The 25,045-nt window shown below is 59.2% G+C and overlaps 2 protein-coding genes across 2 annotated transcripts; one reads left to right on the top strand and one right to left on the bottom strand.

Moving 5' to 3' along the window:
• Positions 1-57: 57 nt before the first annotated feature.
• ARAP3 (ArfGAP with RhoGAP domain, ankyrin repeat and PH domain 3) lies at positions 58-21,830 on the top strand. Its single transcript, XM_056348503.1, has 34 exons — positions 58-231; positions 2,110-3,228; positions 3,842-3,903; positions 4,222-4,295; positions 4,529-4,599; positions 8,895-9,164; positions 9,423-9,492; positions 10,316-10,436; positions 10,657-10,844; positions 11,624-11,730; positions 11,836-12,035; positions 12,188-12,273; positions 12,440-12,622; positions 12,861-13,023; positions 13,359-13,490; positions 13,567-13,720; positions 13,879-13,981; positions 14,213-14,411; positions 14,500-14,563; positions 14,881-15,044; positions 15,212-15,424; positions 15,575-15,680; positions 16,225-16,372; positions 16,565-16,633; positions 16,925-16,999; positions 17,222-17,336; positions 17,496-17,624; positions 17,833-17,966; positions 18,124-18,206; positions 18,406-18,441; positions 19,224-19,287; positions 19,395-19,532; positions 19,904-19,942; positions 20,646-21,830. The coding sequence occupies exons 2-34, from the start codon at positions 2,150-2,152 to the stop codon at positions 21,210-21,212; spliced, it is 5,406 nt and encodes a 1,801-aa protein (XP_056204478.1). The 5' UTR covers positions 58-231; positions 2,110-2,149; the 3' UTR covers positions 21,213-21,830.
• Positions 21,800-24,355, bottom strand: LOC130153543 (proteinase-activated receptor 2-like). Its single transcript, XM_056348499.1, has 2 exons — positions 24,137-24,355; positions 21,800-23,151 (listed from the first exon to the last, which is right to left on the bottom strand). The coding sequence occupies exons 1-2, from the start codon at positions 24,231-24,233 to the stop codon at positions 22,133-22,135; spliced, it is 1,116 nt and encodes a 371-aa protein (XP_056204474.1). The 5' UTR covers positions 24,234-24,355; the 3' UTR covers positions 21,800-22,132.
• Between the last annotated feature and the right edge of the window lie 690 nt (positions 24,356-25,045).

The following is a 25,045-nucleotide window of genomic DNA, read 5'->3' as shown; positions in this document are numbered from 1 at the left end:
CCGGCAGTGGGAGGCGTGGGCTGGGTGCTGCGAAGCCTGCCTGTGCCCGCAGCAATTCCTGCAGGGCTGCCTGCCTGTGCCTGCAGGCTGAGCCCTGTGCCCAGCAGAGACACCTTGGCATCACCCTGGAGCCCAGACTGGGGCAGCCGTGGAGCCCGCAGCAGCACTGCCACCGTGCTGCTCTGCTGGAGCCAGCCCTGGGGGGCTGCGGACTGCGCTGCGGGGTGAGAGGTGAGGGAGAACCCCGAGGGTGGCAAGGGATGGATGGGACAGATTCGGGGACATGGGGGGAAGGGCCAGGGCCTGGGTAGTCCGTGCTCACTGCACTGGTTGGTTTGCATGGGTTTGCAGGGACAGGGATGGTGTCCAGCTCCCTCTGAAGTGCCACCACTCACAGGCACCGCTGGACTGCCCCCAAGTGCCACACCACAGCCCAATGCCTGGCACGGCTCCAGTGCCCACTGCCCAGGCATAGGGAGATCTCGGGAGCCAGTTTCCCGCAGGAGGCTGCCTGTTGAAGCCTAGGCAAGGCAGCCAGGGGGCAAAAGTGGCCACAGATCCCTCGGGGCGATAGAGGCACAAGAAAGAGGGAAATTGCCCCATCTCAGCCCCAGACTGCTGGGCAGAAGTGGGTACAGCCCTTTAACCCTGTGCCAGAGACACCAGCCCACACCAGTGCAGGACATCCTCCTCCACACCCCCCTACCCAGCCCTTTGTGTAGGTCCTACACCAATAAGCAGCCTTCCAGCTGCAATGTCCCCATGCCCTGCACCTCATGCCCTGCTCCCCCAGCTTCTGGGCCAGCTCCTGCCATGGCTGTCCCTCCTCAATGTACACCAGCATGCAGCTGCTCGCCCCATGGGGACCCCTCTGTGCTCATGTATACAGGGTTGGGCACACACAGCATGCACACCGCATACCCACGCATGTGAGCAGAAGCCCCTGCTGTTCACACGTGCTTGCTGACGGCGTGCCCCCCCACGTACTCCCAGGAACACCAGCGCCTCCACCAGCCTGGCCACACTTCCCCGTGCCACTCGGGGAACTCTTGCCTGTGCAGACAGAGCTGGGGAGCAGGCAGATGCCTGCATGGGGGTGCGGGGGCTCATGCAGCAGGGAATCTGGCCTGGCTGTCCCTCAGCAGGTCGGGACGCAGCTCCTGTGGGAGAGGGCAGGGGATGCGTGGGAGCATGCAGGCAGCAGGAAGGAAGCCTGCGCCGAACAATAGAGGGAAATGGAGGAACTGGAAAAAGACTCAGTGGCAGCACAGTCAGCACAGATGGTTTAGTGCAGAACAGCATGATTCATGGGAAAAAGGCCCTCAGTGCTCCACAGAAAGCCCCCAGCTCTGTCCCGGGGCGGTGCCAGCAAATAAGCTGGGGATGGGGGTCCCTGGCAGAGCGGGACCTGGTGGGTGGACACCATGCTGCACACAAGCCCCAGGCTGTGCCCCTCTGTCCCGAGCTGTGGGTGCTGGCAGCAGGGGCATAGGGGCCCGTCCCGTCTGGGGGTGGGAGGCTGTCCCCCCTCCGTCTGCCCGTGAGTCATGCTGACCTCTCTCATGCCCTCAACAGCAGTGAGAGAGAGAAATTATGGTCTGGCCCTTCCGGCCACAGAGCCCTCCCCAAGCTGGCCGGCACAGCAGCTCATCCCCTGGGAGGGGCCCAGCTGCTCCCCCCCACTATCTGCCTCAGGCAGCCCCCTCCGCCAGGACACCCCCCTGGCTGTGCCAGCTCTCGTTCTCCAACCCAGCTCTGCATGCAACAGAGCCCAGGATGCTGCAGTGTCCAGCATCTGCTCGACCACCCACTCCCCTGTGAGCCCCCGGCTTCTCAGTTCCTGTCTGGGCTCAGGTCACAGCCTCACCGACAAAGCAGGGCCAGGATCCGGCAACTCCGGGGAGGGGCCGAGAGGCTTGGGGCTGAGGAACAACAGGATGCTGGCTTCTTGAGCTGGGAGGTGAGCGACTCTGGGGAGAGCGGTGAGGCGGGGGGACCTTCAGGAGCATCTCGTGCTCCCACCCACAGCATCTGTGCCCTTCACAGCAGCTGGACCCACCCACCCACCTCCTGTTCCCTCCTCACCCCCTTTCTCTCCTCCTTCAACAGATGATGGGCTGAGCATCCGTCAAAGAGGCACCCCAGGGCCATGAGCTCCCCGTGCAGTCTTGACTCTGATATTGCAGACTGGCTGACCACCATCCACTTGGAGAGGTACCAGGATGTCTTCAAGAAGCATGGGTACCATGTGGCCAGAGATGCCGCCTGGCTGGGTGGCAATGACCTGCAGCAGCTTGGCATCACCGCCACTGGGCACCGCAAAAGGATCCTGAACTTGGCGCAGCAGACAGTGATGCTCAGTCAGTCTCCGGGGGAAACCACAGCAGGAGACACCCATTTTCGAGCCACCGAGGTCCTGGATGCCCCCCAGGCAGGCAAAGATGCCATGAAAGCAGAGCTGGGAGGGGCTACTGATGCCTTTGGGACCCAGCAACGCATCGCTGCGCCTGCCCAGGCATCGCTTCCAGAGGAGGACCCTGCTCCCCGCCTTGTGAAGCCAGTTCCCAAGCCAAGGACAGTTTTCCTTCGCTCAAAGCCAGAGCAGAGCTTCACACCCGTGCCACTGGCACGCACTACGGTGCCAACACACGGTCCAGGCAGCGACGGGGCACCTGCAGCGTTTGTGGTACTGGAAGGGTTTGTGCCGGGGGAGAGCTCCACGGACTTGGAGAGCCCAGAGCCAGTGCCACCAGCTGGTTCAGGGGCAGCCGTGGCCATGGGCATGGCAGCATCCCGGCTGCGAGCACGGGAGAGCGCTCGAGAGGAGACACGTCCTCCCCCAGCTCTGGATCACAGACAAACCGTGGAGCCAACAAAGAAATACCCCCCATCTGTCCCGTCTGTCCCACCACGGCACAGCCACAGGGGCCAGACAGCCGAGCCCAGCCCTGGAACTGTGCTGGAGGGTCACCCTGCATCCAACCCTCCCCTGCCCACCGCAGCCATCCCAGCCAGAAGAGATCCCTCGCCCTGCCCCAGGGCAGCCTCACAGATGGGATCAGGGCAGGGCAGGGTGGAGATGGTGTCCAACATCATCTATGAAGGACTCGAGCCCCCATCAGCACCCACTGAGGACTCAGGAGGGGAGGATGGTCCCCAGGGTCAGGGTCTCATTCAGCCCCCGGCTCTGTCCCTGCAGGAGCTGACCCAGCTGGACGACAAGCCTGAGTAAGTAGATGTTTTCCCTCATCCCAGGAAATGGAAGGGGGGGTGCAGAGCAGCCAGAGAGACCCCATCCCCTGGGACCCCATCCCCAGCCTGGCCCTGCCTGCCTCTGGGTGCTGACAAAGCCCCTTTCACCACCCTTTCCATGCCTTCCCCAGGCTCTGCATGGAGCAGTCCTGCAGGGCAGCTGGGATCCCGCTGAGCTGAAAGGGCCCTGGGCCCCCAGATGGCTCAAAGAAGCTGCTGCCCCTCCTTTGCCCCCCCAGGCAGCAGGGCTGGGTGTCCCTGGCATGGTGAGGGTGTGAGGGCTCTGGGGCTGGCTCCTGCTGAGAGCAAGGCAGGAGATGTCAGCTGGGGGCAAGCTCAGGTGGGAAATGGCCAGCAGCCCCATGAGACACAGCCCAGTATGTCCCAGGGTGGGGAGGAGAAGGGAGTAAGGAGGGTGCAGGGAGCAGGGAGGGTATGCTGCACATCCTGGGGAACAAAGCCTGGCTCAGCCCCAGTCAGGCACAGCCTCCAGCCCATATAAACCAGACAAGAAAACAAGGTGGGAAAACCTCACAGGCTACCACTCTGGCCCGGCTGCAGCCACAGTAACCCCTCTCCTGTTTTCCAGCAGTTCCAGCTGGCCCGGCGGGGGCCTGCCCCCCATCCCACAGAGACCCACCAGCAAGCCAGGTGAGAGCCCCAGGCCACAAGTGTGCAGCGGAGACCTCCTGGTGTCCCCAGGGAAGGGGGGTGTGGGGGACACCCACATACCCTGCCTTTCCCCCAGGTCCTGCCCTGTGCTCCTGCCTCACTCAGGGACTGGGGTGGCCCCAGGCCAAGGCAGGATCCAGCCCCACACATATTTGGGCTGGCATCTCTGTTACGCCAGATGCCTTGGACATTGGGGTGCACTGTGGGGGTCCCCCTCCAGGGTTGGCAGTCCTGGCTGGTTGCTGTCCGGCAGTAGGCACCAATGACTGCTTTTCCTTCCCATGTCTCATCCCACAGAGGTCAGTGAGCAGCCCGTCAGCCCCTACAGCGAGACCATCTTTGGGCATGCAGCCCCATCCCGGGAGCAGAAGGTGAGAGGACACTGTGGGATGGTGGCTGTCCCCTGCAGTCTTCTTGCATCCCAGCAGCTGCTGCGAAGTGGGGAGCTGCAGCTGGTGAGACCGTGGTTCCCAGCAATGCCTGGCTGAGCATCACTGCTGGGGTGGGGATCACAGGCTTGAGCCCCCTTCACAGTGGGCCAGGGAGGTTGAGGGGGTCTGGGATGGGAGATGGCAGAGGAGATGTGACAAGTCTCTCCTCCCAGGGTGCTGGCATCGCCTCTAATCAGAGCTATGAGACAGTGTCTGAGCTGGACCTGGAGCGAGAAGCATGCAGGTAGGCATCACCTCCTCTGGGCTACAGGGGCTGGGCTGGGCTCGGGTCTGGGGTTTGCATGTCAGGGGGGCAGGGGACACCCCAGGGGACAGTCTGAGAGGTAGTGGGCACTTTTCCCCCACCACAGAGCCCATCAGGAGCATCTGGCATCAGGTCAGCAGTCTTAAGAAGAGCCAGTGGGCTCAGAGATGAGAAGGAACCATGCTGGTGGGTGGCCCTCGGGGGGCCAGTGCTTACCCACAGATGCTCTGGGTGCACAGCTGGGGCAGTGACAGTGGCACTGGGCACATGCACACCAGGCAGAGCCTGGATTTTGCTGCTGGGAGCAGGGAAACACCAGGAGGAACAGGGGTTGCTCAGAAAGGGGATGACTGAGCTCCAGATGAAGGGATGTGTAAACTCCAAAGGCTCCAGCATCATCAGATCAGCATTTGCTGATCTGCCACACTGTGGTGGACAGTGAGATTGTGAGAGGCACTTTAAAAATGTTTTTGAAACGTACTTTCCATAACTCCTGATAGCATCTCAGAAAGAGGAAGGAAAGCTGCTCTTCCCATTTCAAATGGGGAGGGTTCCTTTTCCTGTGCTGCTTAGAGAGAAGGCGAGCTGCAGCTCTGTGTCCTTTGGGTCTGCTCATGGCCTTGCCGGCCAGTGCATCACCATGCCCCGGCTTTTCTGGCCCCAGTGTTGGTTGGTCCAGCCCACCTCCTGCTCTGGGTGCAAGTCACTGCAGTGTGGCCTGATCCAGCATCACGGTCAGCCACACATTGCAGTCAGATAAAAGCCAACACAGGCCATAGGTGGAGAACTGCAAATACCTGGGAGCAAGAGCTTTGTAAACAGAAATACTGAAATCTGCCATGGAGCCTCTGAACCAGCAGTTCAGAGCAGGGCTGGGGGCTGTTCCGTGGCTTCCAAGGAGCTGGGATCCAGAGCATCCCAAGGGCATCGGCCAGGCACTTGCAGCCCTGGACTCACCAGCGGCTTTGCAGCCTGGTCTTGCTGAAAAGAGACAGGACACAACTGTCAGCAGAGTAGCAGAGGCAGTGGTTCACAGGGGGGTTTTTTTCCCAGCCTGAGCACTAAGGTGGTTGGGGTGTGGGGAGCTGAACAAGAGACGGAAAAGTCTTTGAAGACTTTTGCATGGTGCTCATAGACTTCATTGCCAGCTGCTCCAATGCTTTCCTCCCCTGACCAGCTCCACTGATCTGACAATGATCCTCCTGGAGCAGAGCTATGGGCTCCTGCTCAGCTGCTGAGCCACTGATGGCCAGCCCTGGACCCTGCCCCTGCCACTGTGGGACCTCCCAATCCTTCTCTTCAGCACTGGTGTTTCTCCAGCTCAGTCAGTTCCTCATCCTGCTGATTGGCACCCGGTCAGTGGGGACAATGCATCTCCTGCAACCCACTAACCCGCTCATTATGGGAAATATTTCCCACTCCCAAAACTTCAGTGAGGCCCTCCCAGTCCTTTGGCACAATATCTTCATCCTAACTGAGGTACTTCCTCGCTCTGTCCTGGGGGAGTTTCATCCAGCCCATGTTGCTGCCTGGGGTCCGGGCGGTGGGTGTCAGTGTTAAAGATGGACAGAGCTGCCTCAGCCAGCAATGAGGTATCCTCAGCAAAGAGGAAGAGGAATGCAAAATTCCCCTTAAAACTGGGAGATGGGTCTCTGAGGGTCCAGCAGAGCCTGGACCATAGGGTGGGATTCACCTGCTTTCATGTTTGAGCACCTTCATCTGAGCTGGTGATGCTCAGCCCCCTGAAATACTGGTGTGGAGGGCAGCATCTGCCCTGCTTCAGACACCAGTCTCACCAGGAGAGAGACAGTGGCACAGCGGTGCCCAGTCACCCCATGGAGCTTGGGGGACTGGGTCAGACAGCAACTCGTCAGGCATTGTGGTGAGAATGGTGCACCCTGCCCTGGTTTGCATCGAGGCCCACCATGAGATGATCCTCTGCCAGATACCTACGTGGCTTACTTCTCCCCACACCTCAAGGCATCTTTCCTGCAGGAAAAGAAACGCTGAGAATGGTGTGTTCCTTGACAGCTTATTCCTTATCCCCCTACCTACTTCCAGGTACCCACTCACAGGTTGATTGTCTGGCCCATGACACCCAGTTGACATAACCAGATCCATTAGCAGCTCCTTGGCCCCCTCACCACCAGCAGATCCCTTTCTTCCATCACCCATCCTCCATCCTCCACCAGATCTCCCATGTGAGCAATGACAGGCTGAGACTATGCCAACTCAGTGCACCTCAGGCATCACCCTCCAGGCTCAGCTGACCTGGAAATACCTTTCAACTAAAAGGAGCACTTGGCATGCTCCTGGGGTGCTGAGTGGGGTCCACTCCAGCTGGGCCATGTGCTTTGCTTGTCCCTGCCAGATGTCAGTTTTCCTCCAGCTCTTTATGGTTTCAGTGGCTGTAAATCATGGCTGTCAAGGATTTTCCCCCTTTTTCTCTTGTCGTGACCCATTCAGCAGGTCTGTTTTCCACTAGGCTCTGGCACTCAAGGCTGATGTCCGCCTGTGATGTAGAGTCGTCCAGCCAGCCTGCTCCCTGCCCGGTCCCTCCTGAAGAAGCTGGACACCACGCTGGGACTCCATATCTGCCAAGGCTCTGTTATGCTAATTAAAAGCAATTTTCATTGCACTCTGAGCCTTCAAGCAACCCATGGCCGTTTCTTGCCTTTCTTGCAGACACAGGCCATTTTCTCTCTCCACCCACCTCCTCAGCCCCATCTACCATCTCACTTCTCCAGACCTGACCCCTAGCTGGCTCCAGCCCAACATCCTCCCAGGCAGACTTAGGTCTTGCTTCTGTCCCACATAGTTCAGGGCCATCTAATGTCTGATGGCCTCATAAGGTGCCTGCCCAGGGTCAGAGCACAGGTCCGTGTGCTGCCTTTAGCTGTTATGATGAGGCAATGCTCAAAACCAGCTTTTTGGAGGATTTATGGTGAGAGTCGGTATTTGGGGTCATTTGCCTGGTCTAAAAGCATTTCTAGCACTTGGACTTGTGCTGGAGGTAGTTTCTCATATTCAGTACCCCCAGTGAGTTTCTCCTCCGTAAACTTCTCCTTCTACAACATCCCATGGTGAGGAGTCCCACAGGTCAGCCCCTCCTTTCCCATGTGGTTCTGCACCTTGCTCCTGCTGGCTTTGATGTCACCCAGCTCCTGTGACTGAAGCAGTGGTGGCCAGGAGATGCCTGTGCACCCTCCTCATCCTGCTCACAACTTCAGAAACCTGCCCCCATCACGCACCCTTTCCCCACCGGAGATGCCCAGCTTGCTCAGGTGTTCCTCAGACAGAAGCTGTGACAGGGCTTGCACTGTCCTTGCTTTCTTTCTTGGAGCCTTTTCTTCATCTTGGCACTGGATGCCACGAGTGACCCAGTGGCATGGGTGCTCTCCTGTTGATGCTAGGGTGTCCTGGCTGCTGTGACTCTCTTCCTGCCCATCACCATTGCACCTGGGCAGTTCCCCTGTGAGCTCCTGGGGCCGTCAGACATTTTCCAGAATACTTCCTTTTCAGGGAAAGAAAAGTATCTGCTGAGAGGGCTGAGGGGAAGGGGCAGGCTTAGCAGTTTATTTTTATAGTTTCCTTTTATTGTTGTGACTGGATAGTCTCACCAGGCCTGGCTGGGGGGTTTAGTATGGCTTTCCAAGAAAATGAGGTGGATGCAGGAGCTCCACTGGCCCATCTGTCCATCCCAATCCCTTTGCAAAACATTTTGGCTGGACACAAGAGCAGGCAGGAGGGTATCGCAGCAAAAGGACCTTCACAGTGCCATGAACACTGGAGTGGTAGAAGGAGACAGCAGGCTGAGACCCCTGGTGAGGGGGTAGCTGGGGTGGGTGTAGATGAGGGAGCAGGACGGGGGATCAGGGAGCTGCCTGGCTTCAGTTTGCTGCCTGGATTGAAATGGAGAATGGAGAGGGGAAGGAGGTGATGCCAGGGGGTTGGAGATGTGTGGTGGCCTGTGCAGTGTTACCCAAGGTGGGGAAGCCCATTTTGCCAACTAGCCCCAGACTTGCCATCATGTAGGACTGGCTGAGCCTCAGGCTGCTGGTGGCCATAGGACTCATGAGCATTGAGCCTTTGTCCCACTCTTCTCAGGGAGATGCAAACAGCCACATCAGCAGGTACCCCAAGGAGCCCAGGATGGGGCCAGGAGCATCTGCGTATGTGAGACATCCCCAAATGGGCTGGCATTGACCAGACCACCACACGGTGAGCAGCCATGCTGCCATAGCCAGGCTCGCTCACAGCCCCATTTCTCACAGGACAAGCAGCGAGTGCAGCAGCGAGGGAAGGAGTGAGGACGAGGAGACCCGGTCCCGGCTCATCGACCGCATCATCCAAAATGACACAGAGGGGTACTCCACTGTGGATGCACCACAGGCCGAGGGTGCCCCTTTCAGCCTGCCAGCCCATCTTTACCCAGACGAGGTCCTGGATGACCTCACCATCTCCCCTTACGCCAGCTTCACATCACTTTCTGAGCCCCGACCCACCATGCTCAGCGGCTGGCTGGACAAACTCTCCCCACAGGGGTACGTGCCCACCCATGGGACAGTCCCCATAGGTAAAACCCCTTTGGACAAGGCTGGTGAGGTGGGCACGCTGGTCACCCTGCTACTGGGGCAGCCAGACCTCCCCACAGGAGGAGGACCCTCTTGATTGCCCCAGCTATGCTTCAAGGGTCTCTGTGCAGTCATTCTTGGGGGAAGGAGGGGGTCTGTGAGCAGATGTAGGGTTCTCGGGGGGATCATCCGCTTCCCAACATCCCTGTTTTTCTGCCATCCCAACAGGAACTATGTCTTCCAGAGGCGCTACGTCCGTTTTGATGGGAAGAACCTGATGTACTTCAGCAGTGAGAAGGTACAAAAGGGTGGGATGCGGGCAAGGTGGGGAGGGTGCACTGTGCAGCTTAAGTGGGGTGCCTTGACACCACATGAGCTGCCATATTCCCTTTGCCTCCCCTTGTCCTTCTGTAAGGAGACAGCACTGCTTTACCATCACTAGGGTGGAGCAGCCATGGCACCTTGTGCCTGGGGGACTCCGAACATAGCCTCACGCCATAGGAAACACAGGGTAGAAAGGGAGCAGGTGAGGGGGTCCTGCTGGCTCGCAAGCTGGCTGCAAAATGGGGGGTCTCTGGGTCCCAGCCATGGACCCATCCCCCCCTGAATCCTCAGCTCCTGCCCAGCTGCTGGTGTCCCTTGGACTCTGCTATGAGGCAGCACCCAGCCGAGCACCCAGAGGATGTGGAGGATGTGCTACACGTGGAGGAGCTTTTCTCACTGTGGGTGCTGGCACTGTGGGTTAGGAGTGTGGGGTGAGACAACCCTTTCCTGTCCCACATCCTCTCATCCTTCTGTGGGGGCTCTGCATGGCCTCATTAGGCCTGCTGTGGGGTGCTGGTGGTTGCCACGCCATCTGGGGTGACAGACACTGCTGTCCCAGTCCCACCACACAGCCAGACAGGCTGGTCTCACACCAGAGACACCCATGCAAAAACCGGTACCATGCATGGCCCCAGAGCAGCCACTGTTGCAGGAGCTTGTAGACATCTCTGACACATCCCCTTACCTCTGCTGTTATGGTGCCAGTGTGCCTGGCAAGGTGGGTACTGGGGTGGCCAGGCTATGGAGGTGCCCCACAGGAAGGGAAAAGGGGTAACTCTGCCTGGGGCTTGTTCCAGGAGCCCTACCCCAAGGGGGTGATCCCACTGTCTGTGATTGAGATGGCTCGCTCCACCAAGGACAACAAGTTCCAGGTCTTCACCAGCCACCGGATCTTTGTCTTCCGTGCTGAGAATGAGGGTAAGCGAAGACCAGGGCCAGGACCCACCAGTCCCCAAAGAACCGTCCCTGACTCCCTCCTCCAGCCAGAGCATCCTGAGGGCAGCTCTCACCCTGTCCCTAAAACATCTAGCCACAATGAGCGAGGGGACCTCTCCCCTGCCATGTCTGTTGGGTGCTCTGCTCCATGCCAGGGCTGTTGGGAAAGGCTCAGACCTGCTCCCTCATGCCCGGTCCCCAGCCCAGAGGAATGAGTGGTGCTCCACACTGCAGAAGAAGGTGATGGACCAGCGCCTGGTGGGATGCCGGCCCCAGCCCGCCAACACCGCTCACTGCCAGAAGTCAGGCGTCCTGGAGCTGAAGGGCCAGAAGTCCAAGGTGTTTGCAGCCCTGAGCCTGCCTGAGATGTGGCTGTACAAGAGCGAGCAGGTTTGTGGCCAGACCAAACACCCTGCTGGCACAGAGGGCTGTGCCAGCAGTGAATGGGATGAGAGCAATGGAGGGATGGAGGGAGCTTAGCCAGGGGCAGTGCCAAAGGCAGAGCAGAGAGGAAAAGGACAGGTAGGAGAAAGGGAATGGCAGAGCAGGATCTCCTCGCTATCACCAAGTTATCTTCATCTTTGCCAGGCACTTAGGTGTTGGTCACACTGAAATGTCCCGATCCATCACAGGACAGGTAGATCAATGACAACAAAACCACCAGCAAACATGCCTACTGCAGCGCAGGCTTGCCACATGGGAGGCAGCAGGTCTCTGCCGGCCAGTCGCATCCTGCCTGCTGCCCATGGAACTCCCCACATCCTGCCTGCTGAATTTTCTTAGCAACCCTGGTTTTCTTCTATTCACCTTGTTTCACTTTGCCTGACTTGCACAAAGCAACATTCAAGCCTCTGTGGTTTTTGCTCAAGCTGACGCTTTATGAGTGCACCTGACTTAGTGTGAACTCAAATCCCCAAAACAGAAGGACTTGAATGGCCAGGTTTCAAGGGCTATGGGCAGAACTTGCCTTTCATTTGCAGGATGCTTTATGTCAGCCCACATGAGACGTGGCAGGGTACCAGGTCTGGCTTGTCCAGGCAAAGCAGGGATGGGGTGCTGGGAAAGCTGGACACAGCTCCCTGGCTCCAGTGTCATGGGCATGTCTGGGTGGTGTGTCCACTGCAGCTGCTGCACTGCAGAGCCAGCACCACTGTCACTCTGAATTTCAGTTCTTTAAAATGGGCATTGGCATTTGCTTGATTGAGATGCGTGGGTCCACCATCCGTGAAGCCAAGAACCGCAGCTTCGAGCTCATCACTCCCTCCAAAATATTCAGGTACCTCAGGCAGCTGGGTGGAACAAGATGGGGGAGCAGCTGGGTGCTGGACCCAGGTGCTGGTTTCTCCAGACCCCTGAGTTTTGGCTGTGCTGGTGCTCATAGCTTCGTGGCAGAGTCAGAGTGGGAGAAGCGGGAGTGGATGGAGGCCCTGCAGGAGGCCATAGCTGAGACACTCTATGACTACGAGGTGGCAGAAAAGATCTGGTCCAACAAAGCCAACAAATACTGTGCAGACTGCTGGGCTCAGAGTCCCGACTGGGCATCCATCAACCTGTGTGTGGTCATCTGCAAGCAGTGTGCAGGCCAGTACATCTCCCTGGGAGGCACATGGGGGTCCCAGCAGGTGTGGGCTGGCCCTGCCTGGCAGGCAGGGTGCTGGCTGGGTGATGGGTGCGACCTGGGTACCGGTTCCCCTGACAGGACCAAGGGGTGCTCACTCTCCTACTCCTTGCAGGGCAGCACCGCAGCCTGGGCTCCAACATTTCCAAGGTGCAAAGTCTGAAGCTTGACACCAGTGTCTGGTCCAATGAAATTGTACAGGTAGAGACACTCAGGGCAGGGCACTGGGGCTGGCATGGCATGTTCAGGGGCCAGGCTCTGGGCAAGGCAGCAGCCCCACGGTCTCCCCCAGGATGCAGGGACACTGGGCATCCTGCTCCTCCTGGCTGGCCCTGGTGCTCACCATGACCATGGGACTCTCCTGTAGCTCTTCATTGTGCTGGGAAATGACCGAGCCAACCGGTTTTGGGCTGCTCACCTCCCCACTGCTGAGGCCCTCTACCCGGATGCCACTGCTGAGCAGAGACGGGACTTCATCTCACGCAAGTACCGAGAGGGACGGTACCGCCTGCCCCATCCCCACTGTGCCACTCAGGAGGACGTGCTCCAGGTAAGGGCCACCTTGGAGTGCAGCCAGGATGCTGGGGTGCTGGGAACAATCCCAGAGCTCCGGGTCTGAGATACCAACACCAGCTTGGCTGCGTACACCCACACCCTCATGTCAGGTAGTTCTCGGGGCTCAGGTAGGAGTTGTGACCCACTTTGCCTGTTTTTGAGCACCCCTGGCAGTGGGCTGGGGGTCTCTGTGAGCCACAATGTGGTCCCTACAGGCATCTGTCTCATCCCAGGCGCTGTGCACTGCAGTGGCAGGACCAGCCCTGCTCAAGACCGTCCTGCAGTTCTTCTCAACCTCGGAGGCTGGGCTGGCAGCTGACCCCGCTGCCTGTGAGGTGGCCACAGGGGCAGACCTTTGCTGGGGACTGGAGAGAAAAAGGCCCAGGAACCATTCAGGTAACAAGAACCCTCAAGCTCCATCTGGCTGTAAGGGGGGGGGGGGGCTTCTTCCTTAGCATTGTCCCTGCCCCCCACAGCACACCCCAAGGCTGGAGACAGCCAGTGCTTCAGGTCCGGTGGCTCCCTGGGGGACCCACCTGCCCCATTCCCATTGCACCCCTCTTTTGGGATGGGACAAGGCAGCAGCTTCCTCTGGAGCCCCTTTTCAGGGAACCCCATGCCTGAGACACTGACTTGCCTACACCTGCATGAGTAGGGTCTCCACACTCCTCTGGTACTCATGCTTTGGTGGGTGCCTGCTCTCATCCTGCTTTCAGCACCATTCCCCGCAGGGAGTGCCAGCGCACAGGAACCGCATCTGGAGGGAGTCTACAATGAGATCACACAGCCAGTGACACACAGTGGGTACCTGTACCGGGCCATGCCCCCCCTCAAGCTCCCAGGAACCAAGAAGAGCAAAGAGGGTAAGTGTGGGGACCATGGGAGGGCAGCCAGTGGGGTGCCCACTCCAGGGCTGCTGACCTCCCCCCGGTCCTGCAGACTTCCAGCGCACGTGGTGCTCCCTGGAGAGAGCCCTGCTCTTCTTCGAGACAGAGAAATGCACTGAGCCCTTGGGCCACATTGAGAGTGGGGACCTCATCTCCCTGGGCGTGAACAGAGCCCAGGCACTCGCCAGCCCTGGCCCCACTGAAAGGTACACCCAGCTGTGCCCCCACTGCATGCCCAGAATGCCTGTGGGCACAGAGAGAGCAGCGTGGGCATTGGTCTCTGCTTGGTGCAATGGTCTGATCTGGCTCTGGGTGCAGGTTTGGGGTAGGGGGCTGTCCTGATGGGCTGGTTCATCCTCCATAGGTTTCGCTTCACCCTCGAGCTCTTCCTCGCTGGGGAAAAAGTGCAGCAGCTGGGAACCGATGGGCCTGAGACCCTGCAAGCCTGGGCCAGTGCCATCGGCAAGGTGAGCCAGCCTCAGCACCCCATGGCACTGGTGGGTCCCTGGGCTCTGTCCTCACTTCCCCACTGTGATTCCTCCCACCTCCCTGTGATCTTCATCCTCTGTGGCAAGCACCTTCTTCCCTTTGTAGGGGCTCATGTCCTCCCTGGTGACCTGCCCCCATCCTTCTGGGGGTCTGTGCTCAGGTGCTGAGCCTTGTCTTTACCCAGCTCATCTCTTTGCTCCATCCTACAGTGGTTCACACCCATGAGCTGTCACTGCCTGCTGGGTTACGAATTCCAGCGCGTGGGCCAGCTACGCTACAAGTGCATGCTCAACCCTGAGCGATGGCAGCAGGCCTTCTTCATCCTGCAGAAAGCCCATCTCTTCATCTGCCCCACCAATGATGATGGGGCTGAGGACAGCATCAACCTCCGGCGGCTGCAGGAGCTCAGTGAGTTCTGTGCCACAGCCCAGGACCAGTACCATATGGTGGCGGGCCATGCATGGCTCTGACCCCTCTACTTCTCACCCCAATGCAGGTCTGGTTCCCCCCACGGAGACCCCAGAGAAGAAGGAGCTGATGATCCTTGTGGAGATGGGGAGGTGAGTCCTGGCTGCGGAAATGACAGATAATGAGCCAAGCAACCTCAGCAGGCTGCCCAGGGCAAAGGCACTCATGCATTAGTTGATGTTGATCCCAAACCCACAGTGGGGATGCTACTGGGACAGCAGGGCTGTGGCCAGGGTGTTTACAGAGGTCACCCAAGCCCAGGGTGTCTTGCTGGGGTAGGGTGTCCTTTGGCTCAGCTTGGCTGTGCCACACTACCTGTCCCAGAGCCAGGCTGTGCCTACAGGCAGGAGGGGATGACCTGCCCCCTCGGCAACCTTCATTCCCTCTTTTCTGCCCTTGTTGTTCTCAGGACATTTTACCTGCAGGGCTTGTCACGGGCGGACTCAGCGGCATGGTACACTGACATCCAGGCATCAGCAGGGGGCCGGGGCAATGCACTGCGGGACCAGCAGTTGAGCCGGGGTGACATTCCCATCATTGTGGACAGCTGCATTGCCTTCATCACGCAGTATGGTGAGCTCAGCATGGCAGCAGCATGGTCAGAGCATCCTCCAACACACATGGGGTGGCCAATGAGTCCAAGCAGGAGGCACCACTCTCAGGGCACCAGCCCTGTTAGGGATTCCTCAAGCAGGATTGGGCCCCCGTGACCCCACCATGACCCCATGTCCCTGTCCCAGGGCTGCGGCATGAGGGTATTTACCGCAAGAATGGAGCCAAGTCCCGGATCAAGGTACTGATGGAGGAGTTTCGGCGGGATGCTCGCAACGTCAAGCTGCGCATCAATGACAACTTCATCGAGGATGTCACTGATGTCCTGAAGAGGTTCTTCCGTGAGCTGGAAGACCCTGTCTTTACCCTGGAGCTGCACCCACAGTGGAAGGAGGCTGCAGGTACCTCCTTCACCTCACACTTGCTCCCACACCGGGCTGCCTGACAGCGACCCCTGGGACCAGTGTCCCTCAGGGAGGTGTCCTGGTACCATGTCAGCTCTGGGTCTGTTGGGTTCAGCAACGGTCCATGACTTGGTTTTCTCCCTCCAGAAATCTCCTCAAAGCCCCAGCGCCTGGAACGGTACAAGGAACTAATTCATCGCCTGCCTCGCCTCAATCACAAGACCCTGGCTGCGCTCATCGGGCACCTCTACCGGTCAGTAGGCCACCTCCCTGCAGGGCGCCCTGGTCCAGACGGGGTCCCCAAGGCCAGGCCGTAGTGTGGCATCTCGCTGCTGCCCAAGGCATGCTGGTTCCCATCCCTGTGAGCCAGGGAGAGCCCAGTGCCCATGCCCTGCCCCATCAGCCCCCCAGTCAGTGCTGGGGTGTCCTGGAGCATGTTACTCTGGGACACCTCAAACATTCCCAAAGTCATCCTGCAGCAAGGGAGAGTGACAGGAGGTTTGGGAGTAGGGGACACCCGCCTGTAGAATGGAAACTTCACCCAGTGCCCAAAAAAAGAGGGGAAAAACCAAATTCCTATCCTAAACTCAGAGTATGAGATGGGGCTGTTTTGTGGTTTGATGGCAGCTGGGAGTCCTTGGAAAAGGAACTGCCCAGCTTGAAGTTGCCACTGCTGGGGAGCTGGGGAAAAATGGGCTTTTATTCAGGAGAGTTTGTATGATGCAGAGGAGGGTGGCTGGGGCTGAAACCCCATCCAGAGTGAGACCAACCCCTCATCTCTGTCCACCTTGTCTCAGGGTGCAGAAATGTGCAGATCTCAACCAGATGAGCACCAAGAACCTGTCGCTGCTCTTTGCACCCAGTCTCTTCCAGACTGATGGCAAAGGGGAGCACGAGGTCAAGGTGATGGAAGACCTCATTGACAACTATGTCAGCATCTTCAATGTAAGCTCTCTGCAGGGTCCTTGCCAGCCCCCTCTGTGCTGGCTCTGTGCATCTCCCCTTGTATCCCTCCATACTGCCTGCCTCTGCCTCGCCCTGCATCCCTTTATCCTGGCCATGTGCCCTCAAGCCATATCCCACTCCTCACTGACTCCATGTGTGTCCTTCTCACCCTGTGCACCCTTCCTCTGGCAGATTGACGAGGACCAGGTATCCCAGATGGATCTGGAGAACAGTCTGATCACCACCTGGAAGGACACCCAGGTACCAGGGATGTGCTTGCTGGCCCCCATCACAAGGGACCCCTGGGCTGGTAGGACTGCCTGGAGGATGGGGGCACTCCCAGCTGCCCACCTTGGGTCCCCACTGTCCCACACCACATATTTGGGGAAGGACCTTCCCCTGCTTGTCTCCCTTTTGCTCATCACCTTGAGGCTCCTGCCCAGCAGAGAAGCAGCCTCAGCTCCCTGGGACACCTTCACCAGCCCCTGGGGAGAGGGAATGTGCACAGCACCCGTCCCAGCACAGCATCAATGCCACCCGCTTTTCCCCCAGCTCTCACAGGCAGGGGACCTCATCATCGAGGTTTACCTGGAGCAGAAGCTGCCGGATTGCTGCATCACCCTGAAGGTGAGTCCCAAAGGAGGGCCATGCCAGAGGAAGCAAGGAGGGATGCAGGCTTCTAAAAAAAAAAAAAAAAAAGAAAGAAAAAAAAAAGGCAAAAGCAGAAGAGAAAAAGAAAGAAAAGGCAAAAGCAGGAGGGAAAAAAAGGGAAGAAAAAAAAAGGTCCCAGCCTGTCCCTGGGACCCATCCTGCCACCACCCACTGCAGCTTCCCTATGTCCGCCCCCAGGTGTCCCCCACGATGACAGCAGAGGAGCTCACCAACCAGGTGCTGGAGATGCGCAATGTGGCAGCCAGCCTGGACATCTGGCTGACCTTTGAAGCCCTGGAGAATGGGGAGCTGGGTGAGCATGGTGGGATAGCACAGGGGGATGCTCTCAGTGTGGCCGGGCTGGTGAGGAGGAGGTGTGAGGTATGGGTGGGCAGCTTGCTGCCACTGGCAGGGGGGATGGAGACTGGCACAGGAAGGGGATGCAGCAGTGAGAGTGTCCCTGCCTCCCCAGAGCGACCCCTGCACCCCAAGGAGAAAGTGCTGGAGCAAGCTTTGCAGTGGTGCAAACTCCCAGAGCCCAGTGCCGCTTATCTGCTGGTGAGGAAGGTCCCCATCGGTGAGGGCAGCTGTCTCTTCACAGGTAAGGCAATCACAAAGGGTCCCAGCCCCTAGGGCTGTCCACAGAGTGGGACAGCTCTGCCTGTGCTTCCCTTTGCCTTGGCTACAACGCCGCAGCCTTCAGGAGCACATCCCTGAGACCCACAGTGGGATCTTACTGCAATACCCCAGCCACCCCCCTACCTGCTTCCAGCCCCCCTGACCCCCATCTCCCCACCCACACTGGGCAGGTGTCAAACGTGAGACCCCCAAGTGCGGGCTGCTGAAATGCCGCGAGGAGCCCCCCAGACTGCTGGGAAACAAGTTTCAGGAGCGCTACTTTGTCATCCGGGATCGGAGGCTGCTGCTGCTCAAGGAGAAGAGGGTACCCAGGGGATGCTGCAGGGGTGGACCTGTGCCCTGAGGGTGGGAGGAGAGGCAAGGAAGGGGAGCCTGGGGACAGCAGTGGCACGGTGGTGGCTGTCCTCCTGGCAGGGAGGCTGGCACCAAGCTGGGCTGACTCAATAGATCTCCTTCCCCAGAGTGCCAAGCCAGAGCGCGAGTGGCCCCTGGACGCAGCCAAGGTTTACATGGGCGTTAAGAAGAAGCTGAAGCCACCAGCCCAGTAAGTGGCACCTTCCAAGTCATGGCTCTGGGGCACACAACCCTTGGTCCCTGCACCCGACACATGCTGGGAGCATGCCAAGCCCCACCGGGACCCAAAGCTGGGACAAGCTCAGACCCCTGCCCCCACTGCCCATGAACCCCAGGCTGTGTCTGGGCTTGGTGGTGCTGCACCACAGCCTGTCTCCTCCTTTCGCCAGGTGGGGTTTCACACTGACCCTGGACAAGCAGCAGCTGTGAGTATCTGCCCCTACTGTCCTGGGGCTGGGGGGATGTTGAGATCTGTCCCCAGTTTTAGTGGGAGTGGGACAGCCAGGGGCAGTGCTACAGGGCCCTGGAGGTCAAAGTAGAGCTGGTACCTTGCTGAGACACTCAAGGGACAGAGTGGTGAGGCCACATGCTCCCTGGCACAAGGTGGGGGCCAGGCTCCAGGGGCAATCCATCTCCGTGCCACACACCTTTCCTACCTCCCCATCCATGCCAGCACTCTGGGGAGATGCATCTTCCAAGCACCCAGCACCAGGCTCCAGAGGGACCTGCTCACCCTGCCCAGGTGTGCAGATCACCTGCATGGCTGTGCTGCCTGCCAGCCTTCATTCAACACTGCTCCATGTCCCCGCACACCCAACAGCAGGTGCTCCTGCACCCTGCACTGAGCTAGGGTCCCTGCCCTGGCCTCCCTGGCATCACTGGGTGCCTGGGCATACCCGTGCATCCCACTGATCCTGTCCCCGTTTCCCTGACACTGCCAGTGCTGCAGCAGCACATCACCTGCCCCTGACATGGGGCTGTGATATTCTTCTAAAGGCAGCAAGGACAGCTGAGCCAAGGTGCCTCATGGCTGCTCAACAAGCTCTCGCCTTGCCCTGAAGCAGCGATTCAGGCATGCAGTTTCAGAGGTGCAGCCTCTCTGGGTATAGTTGTGCCTGACAGCCTAGGGCTCACAGGCAAGTTGACAAGGGGACCTGGGCCCCGCTGGCCCTGCTCCCTCACAACTTCTCACATGGCTCCTCTGCAGGTACCTCGTGTGCTCGGGGCGGGCTGAGCTGTGGGACTGGACCACCAGCATCCTCAAGGCTCAGGTGAGTGCAGGCTGGCCATGCCACCCAGCTGGGCCGCACTGGGACAGGAGGGGCCTGGCCAGGCAGCATGGCATGACCCCCTCTCCCTGTCCTGTCCCTTTGCACAGCATGATGACCTGCGCCCCGTGATCATGCGCCGGCGCTCCTCCTCTGACCTCGCCAAGCAGAAGTTTGGCACCATGCCGCTGGTGCCCCTGCATGGGGACAGCACTGATGCCACCATGCTCTCCGCCAACCAAACCCTGGTAAAGCCCCAGCAGCTACGCCTGCCCATGGGTGCTCCTGCATCCACCCAGGTCCATGCACCCATCTCAAGACCATGTGCCACTCCAGGGCCCTGGAGGGGGTGCAAGCTGCCTGGCACTGATGGATGTTTTTGGTGTGTTTCCCTGTGCTTGGGGGTGGGGGTGGGGGGGGTGGGGCGGGCTGGGTGTGTGAGTGTGGTTGTGTGTGCTGCATGCTGTGCTCCTGTCTGTGGCAGCTCTCCATGCATGCAGGGCACTGTGAGGGCACTTGGAGTGCTGCACCCCGCTGCCCATCCTCTGCCTGCCAAGGCATCCGTGTCCCTGCTCTGCACTACTGTGTGCTTACCTCTGCCCATCTCCTCTGTTTCTAGCGCCGCCTGCACACGCGAAGGACTTTGTCCATGTTCTTTGTAAGTACCCGCACATGTGGAGCATGTCTGTTGCTGGCTTTGCACCATGCCTCCTGGCTCTGGCAGCATGGGCTTGCCTGCAGCATACCACCTGCACTCGGAGACATGCCCAGGCCATCCTGCCCAAGCTGCATGGCAGAGACGGAGATGCTCATTGCTCTGTGTACCCCATACCCAGGGATGGAGGTCCCTGCATGGTCCCAGTGCATGCAAGCATGACAATAGTCCAGCCCAGTTCCCAGAGCCTCTCCCATTGCGTTCATATTGCCCAGAGGGGAATCAACATAAGAAATGTGAGAAAATGGGTTTGAGTTCCCCTCACCATCAGGTTATTTCCATGGGGGCCACCTGCCTGGACTTCACCTGGCTTTGTGCTCTGCATGGCCACCCATCTGCCCTCCCCACCCCAAACCACCTCTGGCAAGGAATGCTGAGCTGGTGCCACAGCTTGGTGGCAGGGATCATGCCTCACAGGGACCAAAACGCTCACCCTCCATCAGCGATGGAGGAGAAAGGGCAACAGTGCTTGAGCCAAGAGACCTGATGGAGGGTGAGTCTCCTGCAGTCATCAGGCCCATGGGCAGGGGGCAAGGCTCCCTGGGCAGGACCCGAGTGCAGGGAGGGGAAGGTGACGGGGGGATGGAGGGGTACAGCTGAGCAGTGCAGACAGTGCCCCTCACCCTGACCCCCCACCCTCCCCCAGCCCATGAAGATTCACCAGGACTCCCTAGAGGAGCAGCAGGAGAAGGAGGTGGACGCTGATCCTGTCTATGAGGAGGTGGGCAGCTTCGCTGAGCTGGCTGCGCTGGAGCTGGAGCAGGGGCTGTTGGCAGACCTGTCAGCCATGCCCCCCGTGGACAGGTCCAAGAAGCCAGCCCCATTTCCTGAGCAGCCCCCAGCTACAGCGCTGCGCTCCTCACTGCCTGCCAGCCCGGCCCAGAGGGTGGCAGGTCCCTCTGTCACCAAAGCCCTGTCTCTTGAAAGGGGCTTGAACCTGGAGAGCGACAAAGTTCCAGCACAGGGGCTCAGACCCACCAAAACGGCCTCTCTGGAGAGGAATGTGGAGCCTTCCCTGGTGCTGGCCAGGGACTGGGAGCAGACAGCCACACCAGGGAGCAGTCCTAACAAGGAGACCTCCCTGGAGATCCCCAGAAAGAGGAGCATGCAGCCTCCCTCACCCATCAATGACAAACTCATCCAGGAGCTCAGCAGCGTCATCCTCAAGAAGAATGAGGGCCAGCCACCAGGGCCAGGCCAGCCAGTGACGTGACCCACCGTGCCAAAGGGGTGGCCACCAACCTGGGGGTCAAGTCGTACCCGGCAGCAGCGATGATGGGTACTCCACGCTCCCACATCAGGGAGCCTGCACCCTCCTCCTCCTGACCCCAGAGCCGGGCTGGGAGCAGGGACCAGTGGGGACCAGGGGACTAGTGGGGACCAGGATGCAGAGCCATGGTACCCCCTCTTTGGAGGGCTGGGGGTGCTGCCACGTGCGCTCTTGCTTGTGAGCGGCATGTCTGTCATCAGGCCCAGCACCAAGGGAAGCAAGTAAAAGAGAAAATAAAACACAGTGCCTGCGTGTTTTGGGAGCATGGCACAGTGTCAGGCAGGGGAGCATGCAGTGCCTGCCAGCGTGGTGGATAACACCATGATGTCCCCTCTCCAGCACTGGGCCCACGGGACAGGGTCAGGACACCCACATGATCCCCCACTTCCCTTCTTATATCTACTGTGGCATATTTGGGGCGGTGGGGGGGCAACAGGGGCAGGGCTGGCTGTGTGTGCCCGGCGCATAGTCCTGGCAATGGAGGCCAGCTCCTGCTCAGCTTGGGTATTTATACCTGTTCCTTCCACCAGCAGGGAGAAATAAAGGTTTATTTGTACTCTGGAGGGTCTGGTCACTGCAGAAGGAGCAGTGTGATGTGGGGGTCTGGCAGGCAGGGAGACGGGGGTGCCAGGGTCAGGCACCTAACCGAGGGACCCATGGGATGGGGGCAGCACCAGCAGCATTGGAGAAAATGCAAAACTGGGGCAAAGACCTAGTGAACCTCAGATCCAGGGTGGGATTTTCTGTCCATGTCTGCTGCTAGTCTGGGATGGCATGGCCCTTCATACTGGGCACCAAGCTGGAGGATCCCCCCTTCCCAGGGCAGGGGAACACAGCCTGGCACTCCTTAGGCCTGCCTACAGCTAACTCTGATTGCTGGACCTCAGGGGCAAGGCTGCCTTCTCCGAGGCTCTCGCCGACGAGGTCTCGAGCCCCCCCAGGCAGCAGCTGCCTGCATTCCGGACCCAGCCCCGAAAATCCTTGGAGATATAGAAGTAGATGAAGGGATCAAAGCAGTTGTTGAATGCACTGAACACCAGGGCCAGGGTGTACTGTATGTAGGTGACATTGTGGCACCCCGTGGCTTCAAGCATGTAGTGGATGAAAAGCAGCACGTTGCTGGGGGTGAAGCAGAGGATGAAGACCAGGAGAACCAGGGCCAGGACATGCACCACCTGCCGATAGCGTCTCCCCTTGGGCAGCAGCTGTGCCAGGATGCAGCTGTAGGAGATGGTCATGAGCACGAAGGGCAAGCCAAAGCCCAGACCTACCAGGGAGAGGAAATAGTAGGCAAAGAACATGTGCTTATCCTTTCCTACGACATCGTGGCATGTTGTGATGTTCAGGCTCAAGATATGACTTGTCTGGGAGTGCAAAAGCAGAGGGCTCACTCCCAGCCCCACCAGCAGCCAGATGCCCACAGAGATGCCTGCCTTGCCCCACACCCAGCTGGAGCCCTTCCGCAGAAATGGGTGCACCACAGAGATGTAGCGCTCCAGGCCAATGCAGGTGAGAAAGAGGATGGAGCTGTACATGTTCCCATAGAAGGCAGCCACCATGGTGCGGCACAGGTAGTCCCCAAAGAGCCAGTGATTGCCCAGGAGGTGGTAGGAGATCTTGAAGGGCAGCAGGACAACAAAGAGCAGGTCGGCACTGACCAGGTTGAGCAGGAAGAGGGTGCTGGAATGTCCCCTGAACTTGGTCACCAGGACCCAGCAAGCCAGAGCGTTGGCTGGCAGCCCCACAAACAGGACCACAGAGTAGAGGGCAGGGAGGAGGTGGGTGGTGAAAGTGCTGTTGAGAAAACCTTCCACGGAGGCGCTGGGGCACGTGGTTTCTTCTTGGGGAGTGAGAGGAATCAAGACTCGCCCTTTGTTACGCACTGCAGAGGACACAAGGCGTCAGACTCAGACAGAAGCCCCCTCCCAGTACCCCTTCCCACCTGGGACCACGCAGGAGCTATCAACCCTCCCTGCCAAGCTGCCAGCAAATGCAGGAGCTGTCATGTCCCTGCCCCACAGCAAGGGCAGCTCAGGGCACGGGAACCCCTAACATCCTGCCACCCTCACCATGCGGAGCCACACCACATCCTGCCCTGCTGGTGGCCTGCAGCCCAGCCAGGCTCTGCTCCCACGTGCCGGCACAGGGACACGCAGCCCTACCAATGTCCCCTTTCCTACTGAGCCCAGCACAACAGGTTCCCTGCAACCCCATGGGAAAACCAGGAAACCCATGCCTGGACAGGGTCAGGATATGGCCACCCATGCCAGGATGGGAGTAGTTGTCCCACGGGGGCTTCTGCCTCCTCCTCCTCCTGGCCAGCCCATCAGATCAGCCCCTCACTGCAGTTAGGGCTGCACACACCCTCCTGTCTTCCTGTGGTTGGAGGGGTTTCAGTGCTTGCTCAGAACAAAAACTAAGAACAGGAAGGTCCCAGGACACTAGACAGGCAACTCCAGATCAAATCCCTTTTCTGGCTTCTCAAAAATCATAGCCAGGGTCTGCTTTCTTGCATACCACCCTCAGCTCCAAAAGCTCCATGCAGTCGGTCCCCAGGGGTCCTGGTTACATCCAACAGGTTTACTGCAACCTCTGCTAACTCTCCACCTCTCCGGGGGACAGGGGAAATTCAGGTTATGAGAGTAGTAACCTGATTTTCATTTCCAAAAGGGAAAGGGGTGGCAGGGTTTCGGGTCTTCACTTAGATTTTCAATGTGGACACCCAGAGAAGCAGCAGAGCAGTGCCCCGAGCTTTCACTGTGATGCCCAGCCATCCCCTCCAAGGATCACAGGACGTGATGGTGGGGTGTCCCAATGAGGCTTCCCTACCCTGTCCCACCATCCCCCAGACCCACCAAGGCACTTACTTGGGGAGAATTGTGTGGCGGAGCTGAGCCAGGCACAGCCAATCAGGAGGGTGACACAGGCAGCAGCAGAGCTGGACGAAGGCACCAGCCAGGACATCTCTGTGGGGTGGCCTCTGCACAAGCTGGGTCTGCAGAGTGGTCACAGGCAGGGCTGGCCCCACCGTGCGTCACAGCAGGACGGACACCAGCCCCCTCCCCACTAGCACCCTTGCTCTTCCCGCCCCCCCCCCCCCCGCCCCCCCCGTCGCCTGTGTCCTGGCCACGCCCCTGTGGTCTAAGTGGCCAGACGGTCAGCTGTCACCACCGCCGAGCACTTGGGGGACGTCATCAAGCTTGGGGTGATTTCCAGGCACTAGCACGCAATGTCACGCTGTGCAGAGGAGGAAGCAGACCAAAGACAGACATCAAAAAAAGACAGTTGTGAACTGCAGCAGGCAGATGGAGTTGTACATGTCCCAGGAGGGGGGCAGGAAGGAGGCCATTGGCTTCCAGCCTGGTGACGTGCCCGTGTCCCATTGCAGCACCTCAGGGGCACAGGGCACCCTGCCTGCCCAGCCCTGCCAGGACCACACATCCCCAGGAATCAATCACCTTGGTCGGGCTGACAAGCCAATGTCACCCTGTAGGTGGGGCTGCCCTGCACTGTCCCACTCTGCCATCCCCTTCCTGCCACCAAAGTGGGTGCTGGTAGCCCCCAGTCCATTTTCCCAGCTTCCTCCTGCAGCAGAGGGGCCATGGAGGGAAATAACAGACCCAGTGACACAGCCACAGCCCAGTCCCACATGTTGACACGCTGCAGGGGAATCAGAACATGTGCAGATGACTCCAAAAATGTCAGGGAAAGAGCAAGAAGGGGACAAAAGGGACAGCGGGGAGAGCCACAAGCTCTGCAAGAATCACAAGGCAGAA

This window comes from Falco biarmicus, chromosome 8 (assembly GCF_023638135.1).
Source record: "Falco biarmicus isolate bFalBia1 chromosome 8, bFalBia1.pri, whole genome shotgun sequence".
Lineage (NCBI taxonomy): Eukaryota > Metazoa > Chordata > Aves > Falconiformes > Falconidae > Falco > Falco biarmicus.
This window is presented reverse-complemented; position numbering and strand designations above follow the sequence as displayed.

Bases quoted from the DNA above. Each gene is read 5' to 3' on its own strand.
- ARAP3 (XM_056348503.1), top strand. From the start codon at position 2,150: ATGAGCTCCCCGTGCAGTCTTGACTCTGATATTGCAGACTGGCTGACC. The intron at 3,229-3,841 runs GTAAGTAGATGT...CCTGTTTTCCAG, and splicing joins CAGCTGGACGACAAGCCTGA to CAGTTCCAGCTGGCCCGGCG. The intron at 17,337-17,495 runs GTGAGCATGGTG...CTGCCTCCCCAG, and splicing joins CCTGGAGAATGGGGAGCTGG to AGCGACCCCTGCACCCCAAG.
- LOC130153543 (XM_056348499.1), bottom strand. From the start codon at position 24,233: ATGTCCTGGCTGGTGCCTTCGTCCAGCTCTGCTGCTGCCTGTGTCACC. The intron at 23,152-24,136 runs GTAAGTGCCTTG...TGTCCTCTGCAG, and splicing joins CGCCACACAATTCTCCCCAA to TGCGTAACAAAGGGCGAGTC.